The sequence below is a fragment of the Panthera pardus genome, unplaced genomic scaffold (genome assembly GCF_024362965.1).
Source record: "Panthera pardus isolate Hobbes unplaced genomic scaffold, ASM2436296v1 HiC_scaffold_21, whole genome shotgun sequence".
NCBI lineage: Eukaryota > Metazoa > Chordata > Mammalia > Carnivora > Felidae > Panthera > Panthera pardus.
In genome coordinates, this window is record NW_026526777.1 from 69,279,387 (window position 1) to 69,297,996 (window position 18,610).

The 18,610-nt window shown below is 45.2% G+C and overlaps 1 protein-coding gene across 6 annotated transcripts in view; it reads left to right on the forward strand.

The window, feature by feature from the left end:
* The window catches only part of NVL (nuclear VCP like), an 89,530-nt gene that overhangs the window by 6,835 nt on the left and 64,085 nt on the right, over nt 1-18,610 (forward strand). For 4 of the 6 annotated variants that reach the window (XR_002076480.2, XM_053909462.1, XM_053909461.1 and 1 more), the window contains 8 exons: nt 2,804-2,861; nt 4,268-4,525; nt 7,510-7,639; nt 7,841-7,917; nt 8,482-8,616; nt 10,381-10,482; nt 12,289-12,406; nt 14,951-15,095. Coding sequence is in view for 5 of the 6 variants with exons in the window: in XM_053909462.1 (XP_053765437.1) it covers nt 2,804-2,861; nt 4,268-4,525; nt 7,510-7,639; nt 7,841-7,917; nt 8,482-8,616; nt 10,381-10,482; nt 12,289-12,406; nt 14,951-15,095 (1,023 nt within the window). In the remaining variant the exon portion in view is untranslated. Of the gene's footprint in view, nt 1-2,803; nt 2,862-4,267; nt 4,526-5,070; nt 5,167-7,509; nt 7,640-7,840; nt 7,918-8,481; nt 8,617-10,380; nt 10,483-12,288; nt 12,407-14,950; nt 15,096-18,610 lie in introns of those variants that run through there. The other 2 variants (XM_053909463.1, XM_053909466.1) reach the window with 2 other exon arrangements.

The window sequence follows — 18,610 nt, forward strand, 5'->3', positions numbered from 1 at the left end:
TACCACTCAGCTTTCAAGAGGCCACATTAGTGCCTTTGTGGGGCCTTGGCTTCCTGAGTATTTCCTTAGCTCCTGGTTACAGATGTTTGTTATGATGCTTATCATACGACTTGAGGTTGTTTGTATTGAGAGTTTTTATCATGGATCGATTTTACATTTGTTAAATACTTTTTATGCACTTAATGAAAGATTCTGTTATGGTTGTCTCCCTTTGTTCTGTTGGTGAATTACATTAATTTTTGAGTGCTAAGCCAGTCTTGTATCCTGGGATACACCCAACTTGGTCCAGGTATATTATCCTTTTTTATATATTATTAAATCATTTTGCTAATCATTTTTGGAGATGGTTATGTTTGTATTCATAATGATCTGAATTTTTTTTCTTTTTTGCAGTGTCTGTCAGGTTTTGGTGTTAGGGTTATGCTGGCTTCATATTGTTTGGAAAATGTTTTTTGTCTCTATTTGACAAAAAAATTAGTATAATGTTACTGTTACTTTTTTCTTAAATAGTTTGTTAGAATTCATCTCAGCCTGGAGGCTTCTTTTTGGAAAGGATTTAGATAACAGTTTTGTTAGACAAAGAACTCTTCCTATTTTTCTTCTTCTATCAGCATTGGTAAGTTGTACTTTTAAAGAAAGTTGCCCATTTCGTCTGAAGTGTGGAATTTGTTGGCTTAAAGTTTTCAAGATACCCTCTCGTTTTTCCTTTTTTTTAAATTTTTTTTTCAATGTTTATTTATTTTTGAGAGACAGAGCGTGAGTATGGAAGGGACAGAGAGAGGGAGACACAGAATCTGAAGCAGACTCCAGGCTCTGAGCTGTCAGCGCAGAGCCCGATGCGGGGCTCGAACCCGCGAACCATGAGATCATAACCTGAGCCGAAGTCAGACTCTTAACCGACTGAGCCACCCAGGCGCCCCTCGTTTTTCTTTTAATGTTTATAGGATCTGTGGGATCGCTCCTTTTCATCTTATAGCCGCATTGCTGCCTTTTCGTTTGGATTTACCATTATTTTCTTAACTAGTTCCACACTCGTGGACAGTTGGTTGTTTCCAGTTTTGCACTATCGTACACACAGCAAATAATCCTGCAGCACATATATCTTTGTATATATATATATATTTTTAATGTTAAATTCTTGAAGTGGTATTGCTGGGGTCAAAGATGTCTTTTTCAGATTTCTGGTACATTTGGAGTTCTTTTCCCAAAAAAGTTGCCTCAGTTTATATTCCCAGCAACTTTGTATAAAGAGTGTAAAGAGTTTATATTCCCAGCAACTTTGTATAAAGACTTCAGGGTGCCTGGGTGACTCTGTTGGTTGAGCGTCTGACTCTTGATTTAGGCTCAGGTCATGATCTCGCGGTTTGTGGGTTCAAGTCCTGCTGACAGTGTGGAGCCTGCTTGGGATTTTCTCTTCCTCCCTGTCTGCACTTCCCTTTGCTGTCTTTCTCTCTAAATAAATAAATAAATAAACTTTAAAAAAAAAATGGAGTGCGTTTCTCTGCACCTTTGCAATCCTAGTTACACTGTTATGTAATCTTTGCCGGCTTCCTAGGCAAAAATTGATGTTTTTATTTGTAGTTTTTTGATAACTAGTGAGATTAAAACTATTTGACTGTTTCATGTTTCCTTTGTTAGTTGCTTGCTTATGGGTTTTGTCTGTCATATGAGAGCCGACTCTTGGTTTGGGCTCAGGTCATGATCTTGCGGTTCTGAGTTCGAGTCCCGCTTTGGACTCTGCTCTGGTACTTGGGATTCTGTGTGTGTGTGCGTGTGTATGTCTCAAAAATAAATAAACAAACTTTAAAAAATAAAAAAGTGTCTTTTGGTTAGAGAAGTTCTGGATCTTTACCTAGTCAGATATGTCAGTCTTTTCCTGTATGGTTTGTGCTGAAATACTCAGAAAGACGTCTCACAACAATATGTGGAATCCTTGTTTCTTTACAGCATTCCATTTAACTCTTTAATCCACTTTGTAGGGTATAAATTGTAAGGCAAAATTATTTCTTTTCCAAATAGTTGAATAATCCACCTTCTTTACATTGATTAGAAACGCCCAAAAGTATATTAATAGAATTTAATGAATAGCAAAAGAATTCATGTCTTAATTATAAAGATGGTTCATGTCATGCATGTAAACCTTTTTACTTAGGAAGAGTCCTTTTTTTATTAATTATTTTCTAAAGAAACACCATTGAACAGTAGCAGGGTCCATCAACTCTGGGTTATAATGAGCTGAGCCTGCACTACAGTTTGTAGTTAATAGGATTTATCCCTGTTTCTCATGCATCATATGAAAATCTCTCCTACCTTCATTTCTCATGGGCAGACTTGGGAAAGCTACCCTGGTCACACAGATGGGTCATGTTGAATTTGTGAATTTGTTACTCGATTACTTACTGATGGCTTGCTGGAATATTTCCTTTTGTTGGCATCTGATGTTCCTAATGAGACCTTTGGGTCTGATAGGACTCTGCACTTCACTTTTATTTATTGCGTGCATTAAAATAACCACAGTTTTTAAGCATTTATGTGTATTCTAAGGACTTTGTCAGCTTGTTTAATCCTCTAATGACTCAGACGTGAACGTTACATGTTATCTTCTCTTTATAGATAAGGAAGCTGATGCTCAGAGAGGTTAAGTAGAAGCTAGTAACCAGTAACCAGAATTCTCAGATCGCAAAGCCTGGGCTCTTAAGCACCATAATACTTTGCCTTAGTAAATTTTTTGTTTGGGGTAGTAATTTTTTTTAGGATGTGGGAGCAAAGCCTTTAAAATGTTTCTTTTCCTCTTCTTACTGAGGTATACTGAAAGCTCTTCAGATCATGATTCAGATATGGAAGATTACCCAGATCCACAGGTAAGCCAAACATTTAATGGACCCACTTTTATTTTTTTTAGTCATTATGAACCCTCCTTAAAAAAAAAAAAAAAAAAAGTGTGGAATAGAATAAGAGATTTAAACATCATCATCAAGGGGCGCCTGGTAGATCAGTCCGTTAAGCGTCCCTAATTCAGCTCAGGTCATGATCTTGCGGTTTGTGAGTTTGAGCCCCGTATCGGGCTCTGTGCTGACAGCTTGGAGCCTGGAGCCTGCTTTAGATTCTGTGTCTCCCTCTCTGCTCCTCCCCTGCTCACCCTCTGTCTCTCTCTCTCTCTCTCAAAAATAAATAAAACATTTAAAAAAAAATTTTAAACATCTTCATCAATACTTCTGTGGACAGTGTTGAGGAATCCTTGGGAAGGCCATCCTTTCAGTATTTGTGTTTATGGCCTGTTTTATAGGAAGAAGAAGGGAAGAGAATGGCCTGAAATAAGGGTACACAGGAATAGAAAGGGGAATTAATAGTAAAAATTGAGAAAAGGGTACATTTTCTGCTAAAGGGCTGCGGTTGCCAATAAGTAAGGTTGCATTTAAGAGACATATTTAAGTGATGCCAGATAATTTATAACTTACTCTCTTTTGTTCCCATTGGTAATTCCATTTTTTTGATATATTGACAAAATCAGGATGATAATGACATGTGATCTGGTTTTGAGTTGATGAGATAATAGTGGCTCTTCTTGGCCAGCTCATTGTCAAGCCCAGTTCTGTTATATATTTTAATAGTTCATTATTTATTTTGAGAGAGAGAGAGTGAGCAGGGCAGGGGTGGAGAAAGAAAATCCCAAGCAGGTTCCACGCTCAGCGAGGAGCCAGATGCAGGGCACAAGCTCACAACCGCGAGATCATGACTTGAGCCAATATCATGTGTCAGAGGCTGAATCGACTGAACCACCCAGGGGCCCCCAATTCTGTTATATTTTTAATTTTTTTTTTTAACGTTTATTTATTTTTGAGACAGAGACAGAGCATGAGCAGGGGAGGGGCAGAGAGAGAGGGAGACTCAGAATCTGCAACAGGCTCCAGGCTCTGAGCTGGAGAGCTCTCAGCACAGAGCCCGACGCAGGGCCTGAACTCACGGACCGTGAGATCATGACCTGAGCCGAAGTCGGACGCTCAACCGACCAAGCCACCCAGGCGCCCCTATGTTATATTTTTAAAAAGCGAGCACGCTTCCTCGGTTTTCTTTAACTTTCATTTATTAAGTGGCGGTGAAGCGGGGGCACATCTGTTTGAACAGGAAATGTTGGTGAAGCATCTGTCAGCACCCGTGTTTTTTGACTGGAAGTGCTGTGAGGGAAGCTGCTGGTGGCTGCTCGTGCGGGTAGCCCGTGTCCGTGAGCGCCAGCGCGGTGACGTAGGCGATGTCGTGTTTCTGCCAGGCGGCAAATCACATGAACAGCTCCCTGCTCTCCTTATATCGGAAAGGACATCCTGACTCTGCTTCACGGACTCCCGAGATGGATCACAGAGAAGCCACCGTCTCGGCCCCACGGACACCTTCCGGAACAGACTCCATTCCTTCGAAGACCCCTGCCAGGGGTTCAGAGGGAGGGTGGTTTATTGATAGAACTCCCGGTGGAAGGATGGACCTGGCAGACGAGAAGAGCAATCACAAGAAGCCAGGATCCGAGAGAGAGGTATTTTTGTAGTGATGTGTTCACGGCCCCATTACCGCCACCGCTTCTTTCCAAGTGCCGGCCTTGTGACGGAGGTGACCTTCCTCCAGATCAGTCTCCACACGCAGATGTCTTTTTACGAGTTAAGTCGGGTGGTTCTTTCGCGTATTAAGAACGACTCCACTCAGTCTAGAATCAGAGTCCTCAACAAGTAATGGCCGGGAAAGCCCTGTGTGCGTGGCTGTCCTGCTGGCACTTCAGTCATCTGCTGCCCGCCTCAGCCACCGTGGCCTGGCGCTGTTTGCAGAACACCCACTCGCTCTCACCTGGGGCGTTTGCACTCATGCTTCTGTCTGAAACTCCCCCAGATTCCTGTGACTCACACCATCTTGCTTCCCTGTAATCTTCGCAGAGTCACATACTGACGTGTTCAATAGCACGTCGTGGGATGCTCTTTCCTGCCTCCTCTCCTTTTGGTCAAGCCCTTGTGACCACTTAGAACTCACTGTAGAATTGTTTAGTTGGGTTTCTTCTTTGTCTTCTGTCTTCAGCTTCGGAGAACAGGACCTTTGTTTTGCTTCATGGTGTCTCCCTGGCTAAAATGCACCCAGCACGTCGTTGTCAGGTGGTTGGTCGAATTCGTGCCTGATGAGCTTTCCGAGGTGCATTTACCAGCGCGAGTTAAAGAATAGGTACCTCGTGTGCGTGTTATGTTTGGAAGGCTGGTTGTTGTCAGAGGAAGGGAAGTCAGCTCGTGAAACAGCTGTGTGGTTCGTGTGGAGCCTCGGGTAATGCCTTCAGGGAGCCTGTACAAACGGGCACACCGTGAAAATGTACTGAATAAGGGACACCCTTTTTTTTTAACCTTTGTAAGTTGCAGTATACTGTACATAAAAGTGAAGCTGGATGAATTATCACAAAGTGAACACACTGGGCACCATCCTTAACTGATTTTTTTTTTTTTTTTTTTTGAGAGAGAGAGCGAGAGAGGCACGCGAACGAGTGCAAGAGGGGCAGAGAGAGACAGAGAGACAGAATCCCATGCAGGTTTCCATTGTCAGCACGGAGCCCAACGTGGGGCTCCCATCTCACCAACTGTGAGATCATGTCCTGAACCAAGATCAAGGGTGGGACATTTAACCCACTGAGCCATCCAGGTGCCCCCTTAACTGCTTCTAATGCCTGGCATTAGATCCCCTAGGAGATCCCCTAGGAGATCCCCTAGGAGAGGGGATTTACGGTGATCCGTCCCACGATAGGCCCTGAGTATGCCCCCGGGGCTCACTGTCCAGTGTGGTAAGTGCTAGCCACCCATGGCTCTTGAGCACTTGAAATGTGGCTAGTGAAAATGAGGAACTGAATTGTTCATTTAAATTTGTAAAATAATACTTCAGTTATTAGAAAACTTCTAATACGGGGCGCCTAGGTGGCTCAGTCTGTTAAGTGTCCGACTTCAGCTCAGGTCATGATCTCACAGTTCGTGAGTTCGAGCCCCACATCGGGCTCTGTGTTGACAGCTCGGAGCCTGGAGCCTGCTTCAGATTCTTGTCTCCCTCTCTCTCTCTGCCCCTCCCCCCCTCATGCTCTATCTCTGTCTCTCACAGGTAAATAAACATTTTTAAAAAATTAAAAAACAAAAAAACTTCTAAGTATGTTTGGAACAACTTGGGCATGTGAATGTACTCTTTCAGCTGTAAGTTTTATGAAGTCTAAATGCAAATTAAATATTTCCCACTAAAATTTAGTGTACGAGTTGAGATGTGCTATTAGCATAAAATACATGTTAGACTTTGGAGACTTACTATGAAAGATAATGTAAGACCTCTCAATTTTTTATACTGACTGTATGTTGAAACGATAATATTTTGAGTATATTTTCTTAAGTCAGGTACTAAATTTCACTTGTTGATTTCCCTCTTTTTTAAACGTGGCTACTAGAACATATTTAAAATTTTGTATGTGGCATTGTGTTTCTCTTGGACGACACAACTGTAAGTGGTTTTCGAGAACCACTTACTTGATGTGGCAAAACCGTTCTCCTTTTGAATTTTCACTAGACCTTTTTCAAACCTCTTTGTGTTAATCATGTTTTTAGAGGACATTATTGCAAGGTTAAGGAAATAGCTTGAGTCTTAAGTTGAATTATACTTTTTTATGGCTTTCGAAGCAGCTCTGTAGTCATATTTAATTCAGCTGTTCATCAGGCATCACATGAAGACCAACTGGTGAAAAGCTCAGTGAGAAATTAAAGGTGAACATGAGCATCTCACCTCCCGTGAAAGCAACAAGGAGAGTTGCTCAAACACAGGGCAGATTATGGCAGGCTATAATACAGTTGCAAATTCAGCGTTCTGGGAATATGGGCATGAGATTAACTCTAACGAGAAGAATCGTGTGTCAGGGCATAAACTGAGCTTTACAGCTGTGGAAGAGAAGGATGCTCTCCAGCAGCTACCATCCTGGAGCAGAGAGGTTGGGAATAGCCAAGGTAGGTGCAAGTGCCAGGGCAGAAATGGGGTATTTTAGGGCCACCTGGGTGGCTCAGTCGGTTAAGCATCCAACCATTGATTTCAGCTCACATCATGATCTCTCTGTTCATGAGTTCAAGCCCTGCGTCAAGCTCTGTGCTGACATCGCGGAGCCTGCTTGAGATTCTCTGTCTCCCTTTCCCTCTGCCCCTCCCTTACTTATACACACATTCTCTCTCTCTCTCTCTCTCTCAAAATAAATAAGAATACACTTAAAAGAAATGGGGTATTTTAAATAATGACCATCTTTTTGTTTTTGTTTAAAAAAAAAAAAAACCCAGGCGTCCCTGGTTTTTGTTTTTTTATTTACTTTTATTTACTTAAGTAATTTCTCCACCCAAACTCATGACCCCTAGATCAAGAGTTGAATGTTCTTCCGAATGAGCCAGCCAGGTGCGCCTAAATAACAGCCCTCTTTAAGAAAACCTTGCCATTGTGATTTCAAGCATGGCATATTTAAATTTGTTTTCTTTCCAGGATTCCAAAGACGCTTCTCTGCTGGAGAGTAATGAAAAAAGGAAAGGCAGGCTGAAGCGCAAGGGAAACAAGAGGAAGAAAGACCTTCAGGAAGTAGACGGAGAAATACAAGCCGTCCTGCAGAGGAAAGGTGAGCCACGGGTCTGGGGGGCTGAGCATGCTGTGAAAGAGGCTTCGCTAGTCCCAGCTGTCGTTCTGGGGGGCCTGCTGTGTGCGGTTCATGAGAAAACACTTCGGTGTCTCGTAGTCTCAGTTTACTTAAACATTATTAAATGCAGCGCTGAGTTACTACTGAATCACTAATCTTTTCGTCTCCTCGTTTGATTGCCAGCTAAAGCCAAGGGGCTGGAATTACAGATCTCCAAGGTGAAATTTGAAGATGTTGGAGGCAGCGATACGACATTAAAAGTTAGTTCACATTCAGAATTTTACTCAGATGGTATATTGCCAATCAGTTATTCACGGAAAGCAGCCTGGAAGGGGGGGGTGGTGGTGAAACTTGGCCTGTACCCCGCAGGGTGCTGAGGGATAAAAGAAACAGTACCTTCCGCTTTTCCACCACTAATTTTGGTGTACGTAAGGTTCGTGCTTTGTAAGTAATATTGTTGTACGTGAAAAATTCTAAGAGAATACTGTGCAAAATTATATGCCAACAAACTGGGCAATCTGGAAGAAATGGAGATTCCTAGAAACTCAAATGCACTACCCAAACTGTAAGTAACCCTGTTAGTTATTGTCCAGTGTCTACTCTGCCAGTTACCGTGGTGGTTACTTTCCATCATCAGTGCGAGGTAGCTGTTACCACAGCTGAGGACACGGAGGCTTAGGCAGGTTCCTGTGGAGTCCCACCGTGGGTCCCAGAGCCAGGGCTCAAACTCATGAGTCTGCTGCTTTGCAGAACAGGTTTCCTTCCACTTGGATTCCTTCTCTCTCGGGCCGCGAAAGACCTCTTTCCTGTTTATTCCCTGCTAGGAAGTCTGCAAGATGCTCATCCACATGCGTCACCCGGAGGTGTACCGCCACCTGGGCGCCACCCCGCCGCGTGGGGTTCTCCTTCACGGGCCGCCGGGCTGCGGGAAGACCTTGCTCGCGCACGCCATTGCAGGGGTGAGCTCTGCTGACACGCATTTGCTTCTGTTGCTTTTGTTCTGTTTGTCTTTATTTTCCTCTTTGGTCAGCTTGAACCAGACTTGACGTATTCCCAGGAGGACTGATCCTCTCTTCATTTTTCACCTCTTTCACGCAGCTCTTTGTGAGATGCTATTTTTTTAATACATCCAATTATTTATATGGCAAAGGTTGGGTGGGAAGCAAAATAATATGGCTGTAAATAACCTTTTTTTAACACAGTGTATATTTTAGTTCCCTTTTCCCCTTTAAGCCAGTGATTCTCAAAAGCAGTAAATAAGGAAACCAAGGACTATATTGTTTTTCACAGCTAAATATACTGAAAATCTCCATTCAGAGTCACGTTCTTATACTTTTTAGTGTTAAAATAACGTTTCTGAAATGGTAATAATACTTAGTTGGCAAAATAAAGTTAGCAATCTTATTTTCATCCCATGAGTTGTTTTTGGAAACTGTTGGGTGGTAAATGCAAAATGTCCCAGTGACTTCAGTTTGAAGAATAGCGTGTCATAGTAGCTACTAATAGGTTAGGATCTGCGGGATCGGTGCTCTTACGGGACAACAGGTTTACCTCACTTGCTCCTCTGTTGAACAAAGTGTCCTGTGACAGGTGCGTGCCAGATGCTGGAAAACAGCGATAAGTACAGAAAATCCAGGTTTACGTTCAAGGAGCTTTTCTAATAGGAGAGGCCGACATTAAGCAGCTATCATACAAGTAAACGCTGTGCACGGTCACAGCGGAAATGAGTGGGAGACAGGAAGTGTGGGATGCTAGCTGGTCCCAGGTTGCCCGTGGTTGAGGAAGTGATTTTCAGAATAGCCTGAGGATGAGTAGGGCTTAGGCAGGCTTGTTGCCCTCCGTGCTGGTGGGCCGCAGCGGCTGCTCCTCCTTTATGACAGGAACCTGTCCTCTGCCGACTAACTGGCTCCTCCTCTGGATGCAGGGGTGAGAAGTGCCTGTAGCGTGAGCAGGAAGGACTGTCACAACCCCTGCCCTTTCCTATTAAATTGTTCTGGCTCGGGGTGTCTGGGTGACTCGGTCAGTTGAGCGTCCAACTTCAGCTCAGGTCATGCGTCGGTCTCTGTGCTGACAGCTCAGAGCCTGGAGCCTGCTTCGGGTTCTGTGTGTCCTTCTCTCTCTGCACCTCCCCTGCTCACACTCTGTCTCTCTCTCAAAAATAAACATTAAAAAAAAGTTTTTTAAGGAAAAAAAATTGTTCTGGCTCAGCTATAAGTCGGGGGTAAACATGTCTCTGCAGATTCAAGACCCTTTATTCAGAAGATGTAACGACAATTTCATGGTGACTCCTATGAAGTAAAAACAGGTGGAAGTATCTAGTCGCTGTGTTTGAATTAAACTGTAGATTTTAAATAATGGTTTTCATCGGACCAACACAAAAGATGATGTTCCTCAGAAAAGAAGTCATTTTAAAAATTAAATTTTGAGGGGCGCCTAGGTAGGGCTCAGTCAGTTGAGCGTCCGACTTCAGCTCAGGTCATGATCTCACAGTTCGAGTTCTAACCCCCCGTCGGGCTCTGTGCTGATGGTGCAGAGACTGTTTGGGATTCTCTCTCTCTTTCTCCCTTTCTCTGTCCACCCCCTCCCCCATGCCCTTTCTCTCTCTCTCAAAAATAAATAAACTTTAAAAAAAATTCACTTTTGAGAGAGGGACTGAATAAGGAAAAGGGAGGGGGAAGATAAATTTTCAAAATGTGGTCATTCTTTCCTGTGTTTGTCCCCAGGAACTGGACCTCCCAATTCTGAAAGTAGCTGCCACGGAGATTGTATCCGGAGTGTCTGGGGAGTCTGAGCAGAAGCTGAGAGAATTGTTTGAGCAGGCAGTGGTGAGTCAGCTGGTGACCCACGTCGGGCCGTCTGCTCGTGCGGCGTTACCACGGAGAGCCTGTCCATCCAGGGCCAGTGTCTGTCAGCCTGGTCGCCTGCCATCCTCTTGTAAACTTGGTGATTTGTTATCCGTGATGACTAAATATTTAAAATAGATCCACTGATACAGACTGTTGGATAACATCGTCTGTTCAGTCTGAAATCAAGCGTAACTGTAATTGGTGAGAAGTTCTGGGCTGTCACACCCAGTGGGTGTTTGCTGAAAATAGATACCCTGGGGCACCTGGGTGGCTCACTAGGTTAAGCTTCAGTCGTTTAAGCTTCTGACTTCGGCTCAGGTCATGATCTCCCAGTTCATGGGTTCCAGCCCTACGTCAGGATCTCTGCTATCAGCTCAGAGCCTGCTTGGATCCTCTGCCCCTCCGCCACTAGCGTGTGTGCATGCGATCTCTCTCAAAAAGAAATATTTTTTAAAAAATTCTTTTATGTTATTTACTTTTGAGAGAAACAGAGAATGTGAGCGGAGAATGGGCAGAGAGAGATAGAAAGAGAATCCCAAGCAGGCTCTGCACTGTCAGCATAGAACCTGATGTGGGGCTCAAACTCATGAATCTTGAGTTCAAGACCTGAGCTGAAATCAAGAGTCAGACACTTAACCAACTGAGCCACCCAGACACCCCACAAAAATAAACAAACATTAAAAAAAAAAAAAGAAAATACATTATCCTTGTGAGATTTTCTGTCACTTTCACTTTGTACAAATTAAGTTACCAAACAACTTGTAAGTGGTATGAAAATTTTTAACATTTAGGATTATCACATTCTAAAAACAACCATAGAAATGCCAGGATAAACTCTTCTCCTTTTGCCTAATTGAACTTGTACAAAGAAAATCTTGTTAACCAGAGAAATTACGAGCCTGGATTTTATCCTAATTGTAATTCATTTCTGAATTACTATTAAATTCACTATTTAATTACTATTAAATTACTATTAATTACTATTAAATACTATTTAATGCACTATTAAAATGTGGGTGTTTAGGAACATCTGGGGAAGACGTTTACATTCTATTAGAACTTTATCCTGAGGATACGTGATAGTTACAGGCCTGTGCTTGCCAGTCAGAGTCATGGTCTCCAGTCATCGTGCCTCCATGCACTGACCGCCTGGTCGTGGACGGAAGAGGTTTAACCACTGTAACCCTTAGTTTCCTTGCCAGGAAGCTGGGTTAATAACATTAATCAAGGGGTGCCTGGCTGGCACAGTCAGCTAAGCGTCCAACTCTTGATTTTGGCTCAGGTCACAAAGTCATGGACTCATGGTCTTGGGATCGAGCTCCTCCTCGGGCTCTGCAGTGACTCTTTGAGGTTCTGTCTCTCTTAGCCCCTCTCCTGCTTGCACTTGCACTCCTCTCTCTTTCTCAAAATAAATACGCTTTAAAGAAAATAATAATGCTCAAATCTCATGGCAGTTTGGGGCATATTAAATGGGAGGATCCTTACAAACCCTCAGTGGCCTGCCCAGCTCATGGCAGATGCCTGGTAGATGCTGTGACATTGTGCACACTTGAGAGTCACTAGTTGTCACTGTAGTTAAAACTAAGAAAAAGTGAAAAGATCAATTTTATGTCATTATTTGCACCCAGAATATGTAAGGGTTGTTGAACGTGGCCAGTGTAGAAGCTGGTAAGAAATTAGAAGAGAACTTGTATTTTAGCAATAATTGAGAAAATATTTTTTTCTTTCTAAGTTTTTATTTAAATTCCAGTTTATGATGGCCTTTTGTGGTATTTTTATTTCCAGTCAAATGCACCCTGTGTCCTCTTTATTGATGAAATTGATGCCATTACCCCCAAAAGAGACGTTGCTTCAAAAGATATGGAACGAAGGATTGTGGCCCAGCTCCTAACCTGCATGGACGGTCAGTTTAAAAAATTACATTCATTTTAAGATGATAAATTGTGTTTCTTTTACCAGTGTAAGTAACGTGTGAGGACATGAGCCATTCAGGTAGAGTAAAGCTGAGAGTAAAAAATCCTTTTCATAAAGAATTAGATCATTAATTTTTTGGAGTGCATCTGACGGTTATTTTAATGCATTTATACACAGACAGAAATATACTGACATTGTTTTGCTTCTTACAATGCTGAGATTGCACCATACACCTTGTTATATATAACCTGTTGTTTGCATCTTTTTTGTTTATTTGTTTATTTTGAGAGAGAGAGAGCATGCAGGCGCATGAGTGGGGGAGGGGCAGACGGGGGGGGTGGGGGGGTGGGGGAGAGAATCCCCAGCAGGTTCACGAGCCGTGAGATCATGACCTGAGCTGAAATCAAGAGTTGGACACTCAACCGACTGAGCCCCCCAGGCGCCCCTGGTTGTTTGTATGTTAACAGTACATGTGGGAAATGTTGCTGTTTCAATGCCTTTGTGTTTGCTGCTTGACTGCTGCAGGGTTCTCTTCAGGACAGAGTTCTCCTGCTGCTCGTCCTCTTGGCTGCGGGCGTTAAAACCCACATGCCTCAGCAGTGGGATCAGCTTTGCTCCCATCCCGGTCGCAGCCCAGGGGCGTTCAGCGTGTGCAGAGCGTCATCACGTGAACATGCGTGTGCAGCTCATGATGCTGCCTGAAGTATTAGGTGCCACCTCCTGTACTTTCTTTTGCTTGTGCAGTAGTGACCTCGTAGCATGAACCTCTTCCTTGAGCTTTTATGCAGTTTTCATCAAGTATGTAAGAGCCTTCCTGTGTCACTGAAACCTCCCACCTTGTGTCTCTCGTCTCACCCTGAGGTTTGCCAAAGGCATAGTTGCTGTCAAGTAAACACGTTTGTATTCTGTTCTACCCTGCACCTCACCCATAACTCCACGTCCACCTCTGCCATTGTACTGAGGCGCATCGTGGAATGATCGTGGGGCATCCCAGCGCTGACCTCTCCAAACCTTTGTTCTTTAGTTTCCTCGTCTACAGACCTACCTCTTGCAGGTGTGGTGGGGCCTGGCCAAGGGCCACTGTGCCCTGGTGCCTGGCAGGCAGTGAGTGCCAGGTCAGCTCGGTAGTTCTCAACAGTGTTCGATGTGGCCAACCCCCTCGTCCTGGTTGTCGTAGGCACAGGTGGCTGGAGCATGACCGTTGTCTTTCTGGCGGCCCCCTGGCTCTCCGGCCCGTCCTCACCGGTCCTCTTCCATGCCTGCCTGCTTCCCCCCATCCTCTATACAGAGGTGCTCTGTAAGGTTTCCCACTCGGTCTTCTCCTTGCCTTCTGCCCATCTCCCAGCCGTCTCCTGTGTCTCTTCATGAGACACAAATTTCATCTGTAACCTCGGTATCTCAGAAGCCTCCAACACCTGTTCCCGGCTGCCTGCGAGATCCGTCACAGTTTGTGTGTCCCAGGCCGGACCCTCTCCCCCCATCACCCCTCTGCCTTTCCCTCCCATTTCTGTCCTCACCCAGCAGTACCCCCTCCATCCTTATGGTCCAGAGGAGGCCCTCGTGTCTCTCCCTTCTCCGTGCCCTCCACTGTGTCTGCAGCTGCCCTGCAATTGGGTGTTTCCTGTTTCTTCCCAACCTTCTCTCCTCTCGCCTGATGGCCGTGATCAGACCGCAATAAGCTCTTCCCTGTATTCCTCTTTACTCTGTTCAAATTACCATTAGAATTGTCTTCCTGAAACACAAACCTTATCAGAAAAACCCTTTCCTGGCTTCCTGTTGGCTAAGGGATATTCTACAAGTTTCTCGTGTCTTGGATGTCAGAGTACCTACTTAGCGTCTTACTCCCTTGTTACCCATGAGGAGTGTGACCTCAGACTCCCCGCCGGCCCACCTGGGTTCAGTTGAAGACAGTAATCCGAAGGAAGGGTACACGTGGGGCCGTGTGGTCCATCATTCCTAGAACTGTCTAGATTGGGCCAGAGCAGCGCAGACGGTAGCACACCCCGTCTCCACGCCACACGTCTGCTGTGAGACCGCCACCCCTCATTCCCGCCAGACCCGGCTGCTGGGCTGCTCCCCAGGCTGAGCACGCCACACGTGTTCGTGCCTCCGTGCTGTCGCTCACACCGTGTCGTCATGTGGATTTCGTCAACGTGTGTCCGCTTATTAGCGTCCTTCCTCATCCTTCAAGGCTTTCCCCAAACATTACCTCCTCTGTGAATCTCCCTCGGTCCTCCATCAGAATCCGTGCTCTCTTCCGTCGGATTCCTGCGTTGCTTTGTTTATACCTGTTACTGTGTCACGGAATTTGTCCCGTGGCTTTCTCCGTAGGTTGTGAACTTCTTGAGGACAAAGTGTGTCTGTTTTCTTTACAGCTTTCGCGTATTAGACAATTAGTAAATGATAGCTTTATGTCCATACTGCTGGCAAAATGTGAACTACTCTGTAGCCACTTAAACCACTTCTGTAAACGTGATCGTCCTCCGTCCCTGGGGCCTTATCCACCATTCATCCTGTGTCTGCTTCTTACTAGATCTGAATACCATGGCTGCCACCGCTCAGGTCCTAGTCATTGGAGCCACTAACCGCCCGGACTCATTAGACCCTGCTTTGAGACGTGCAGGAAGGTTCGACCGAGAAATATGCCTGGGTATCCCAGATGAAGCATCCAGGGAAAGGTACACTCTTCGTATGTCACGGGTCATCTGAACTGAATGTTTTGAAAACAAGAGGTGACAAAAACCACGTAGCCTTTTTTTTTCTCTTTGTTCTTGTCCCAGTAACCTTGACCTGGACAGGAAAAGGCCCTCTTTAAATTAGTACTTAAGAAACTGACATGCTCGTCAATAACAGGGCCATTGTTTCAGGCTGTTTTCCCAGTAGTGATGGTGGATGTATGTGTGTATACCCCTTGGTCTGGTCCTCCTGACGGTGGCTGGTGTCATGGAGTCTGCAGATCAACGTAGGGACAGTGTGGGCAGCTGGGGAACAGAGCGTGCTCACTGGCCCACTTGTCAGTTGCATTGACCACTAACCTGCCTAAGACCACAGGTTTCCTGACAAGGCAGCTGGAGAGTTGTAAGTGAAAGCTGTCTCTGTATTTTGCAGGACCAGCCTTTCCTAGTAATGGGGGTTGAATGTCCGGAGAGCAAAGAAATCGCTGCCAGTGTCTCAATAAGCAAGGAAGGTGTGGGAGGCACCATTGAGGCAGCGCATAGAGGTCTGATAAAGGGTTTTTCTGTGACGCCGTGTCTGTCGTGGCTTTGGGCTTAAGTTTGTGACGCTAAAATTGGTGTATGTGGTTCGAGGAGTAGGTGGCATGTAGTGAGAAGAAACAGTCACAGGACGGTGACGGAGGGAAGGGGTGACAGGCAGGAGGCTTCGTGGAAGTAAACGTGGTTGTAAGGCACGTGGTGGGAGAGAAGGTTAGAGAGAGTGAGACAGGAGCGCATCGACCTTCCTTCTTCCCCGTATGTGATGTGCTTCAGCTTCTGATTGTTTGGCAGTTCCTTCCTCGGTTACCGTATTCGGTCCGGCTCATGTGCTCCTTGTACTGCCACACGTATGATGTTTAAACAGTCATGCAGCTACTCAGGCTTGTTTAGTGTGTTTAACCTGCCGCAAAATGATAGTTAATGTCTGAGTTGTTCCTATTTACGCCACAAACATGTATTGAGTGTATGGGGTGTGCTGGTACGTTCTGGAAGGCGTTGTGAGGAATACGAAGAGTGACGAGTCCTTGCTTTGCAGAGGCCTGTGTCCTTTATCGAGCCTTTTTCATCCTGTGCCCACCTTCTGTAGAGAGAGGGGCACGTGGGGCCCGTCTTCGCTGCTAGACAGGACCCTTCGTTCATCCACCCAGCATTCCCTCATCGACAGAGTCAAAGGGCTTCTGCTGAGGGCCACGGTTTGAAAAATATAAGCCTACAGAAAAGTTAAAAGAATAGTACGATGAGTATGTGCACACCCTTCAGCTGGGGGCACCACTCACTCGCACATCCACACTCCCTTCCAGTCTCTGCAGAAAACCTACATATGTTTGTGTGCGTGTGTGTGTGTGTACCTTTTTTTTTTTCCCAAGCCATTTGAAGACGGAGGACAACAGGATGACGCTTCAGCCATAAGTACTTCCCCGGGTGACTGTCACTCCATTTCACACCATTTCAGGAAATTTAACACTGATGCGATAATACTGACATACGGTCTGTTCTGATTTTCCCGGTTGCCCCTAAAATGTCCATTTTAATTGCTTTCTTCTTGATCTTGTGTAGTTTTGTGTTTCGTGTGGCATCCATTCTGGGATCAAACCTGCTGTTTAGTCAATGTGACCCTTTAACCTTAACCTGCCTCTTCAGGGAGGAAGTGCTTTCATGACATTGACATTTCCCAGGTGCCTCATAGTTTAAACTTGCCTGACCGTCTCTTCCTGATGGGACTCAGCGTCGGCATTTTGGGCATAATACCGCCTGGGTGGTGAGGTGTCCTCAGCGTCCTCTCGGGAGGCTCCGAGTGTTCCTTTGTGTCATTATCGGTCCTGTTAAGTCCGGTCACTCAGTTGGGAAGTTTGTCAAGAGTTTTCTCCTCTAAAGGTACCTTTTTCCTTTATTCTTAACGCAATCCAGACATTTCTGGCACGAAAGGGTGTTTATGGCCGCCTGTTGTCAGTTTGTCCAAATTCCACGTGAGACTCCGCGTGAGGTCTGTTGGCGTTCACGTCGGTGTTTCATGCAGGCTGGGTGGCCTGGCTCGGTCACGGCGGCCAGCGCGGGGATTGTGTCTCAGAACGAAGGGGGTGTTAGGTGTTCGCTGTGTTTAAGGCCAGGTGGGTAGAATGGGGTCAAAGCCTGAAAGATGATAGCTCTTGAATATAATCATGAGTGAGAATTTTTTAAGTGAGTATATTTTTTAAAAAATTTTATTCTGGTAAAAATAAACACATAAAATTTACCACGCTGACCATTTTTAACAGTATGGTTTAGGAATATTAATTTTTATTTACTTTGGAACAAATTTCTAGTACTTTTCCATTTTGCAATTGAATCTTGCAAAATTAACATTTGGTACAGCGGTTGGCATTTCAGTCACTTGTGAGTGATCAGAAGAACGATGAATACAAAAAGAAACGGGGTCTTAGGGAGGATATATCAGGCAAAGCAGGCCTGGTCTGGGGGGTTCTTAAAGGATTCTCTGAGGAAGCTGAGACTTTAAGAACAATAGCAATTAACTGATCACGTGACGCTGAGAGTGTCCCTGGTAGGAGTAGCATGTGCAGAGAGGCCCTGAGGTGACTGAGCTCAGTGAGTCCAGGAACCTAGAAGAAGAAGACTATGGCTGTAGAAGAGATAAAGCGTGGAAAGGCTGGCAAGGGATGCAGAAGGCAGTTCACACACAGTTGGTAGATTCTGGACCTCTTTGTGAGTGGTGGGAAGGAATGAAAGCAATTACTGTAAGCAAGACAGTGATGGAAACAGACTTTTTATTTGGAAAGAGATCATTGTAGCTGCAGCATGAAGAATGAAGGGAAAAAGAGCAAGAGTAGGTTCTGGTGAACCCGCGATGGGGCTGTTACGATGTCTGGACGAGATGGTGATGGGCTTAAGGAGATGGGCAATAGGTGGAGATAAGCGGAGCGGTGCCCGGTGGGAGCACACAGGTAGGGCGCATCTGGAGTGATCAGTCGTTTAGCCAGTAGACCCAGTGGGTTGCGTTTCTTGGCAGAAGGTACATGTGGAAAGTGGGAGCTGTGATTGAGCAGGAAGGAATAGTCCCATTTCTATCTGTTTTTGTTTTTTGAGAGAGGGTGCAAATGAGCAAGGGGCCAGGAGAGAGGGAATCTCACAAGGGGCAGAGAGAGAGAGAGAAGCAGGGCTCACCCAGGGCAGGGCCTGTGCTCACGAACCGTGAGATCATGACCTGAGCTGAAGTCCAAAGCTTAACCAACTGAGCCACCTGGGCGCCCTTCAGGTTTCTGATTTGAGCCTCTGTGCTGCTGGTTTTCTCTGAGGGGACCTGGGGAGGGACGGAGGAAGTAGCGGCGGGTGCCCCACGTCCCTCTGCCTTTTCCCAGATTCCTAACTCATCCTAGCTTTTGTTTGGTTGCTCGTAACAAAGAAATAATAGTAACGTGCCTCGTTTTATCTTTACGATGGGAACAGTACCCCCGCTTTAAAAGGCTCCTCGTAAGGATCGCGTC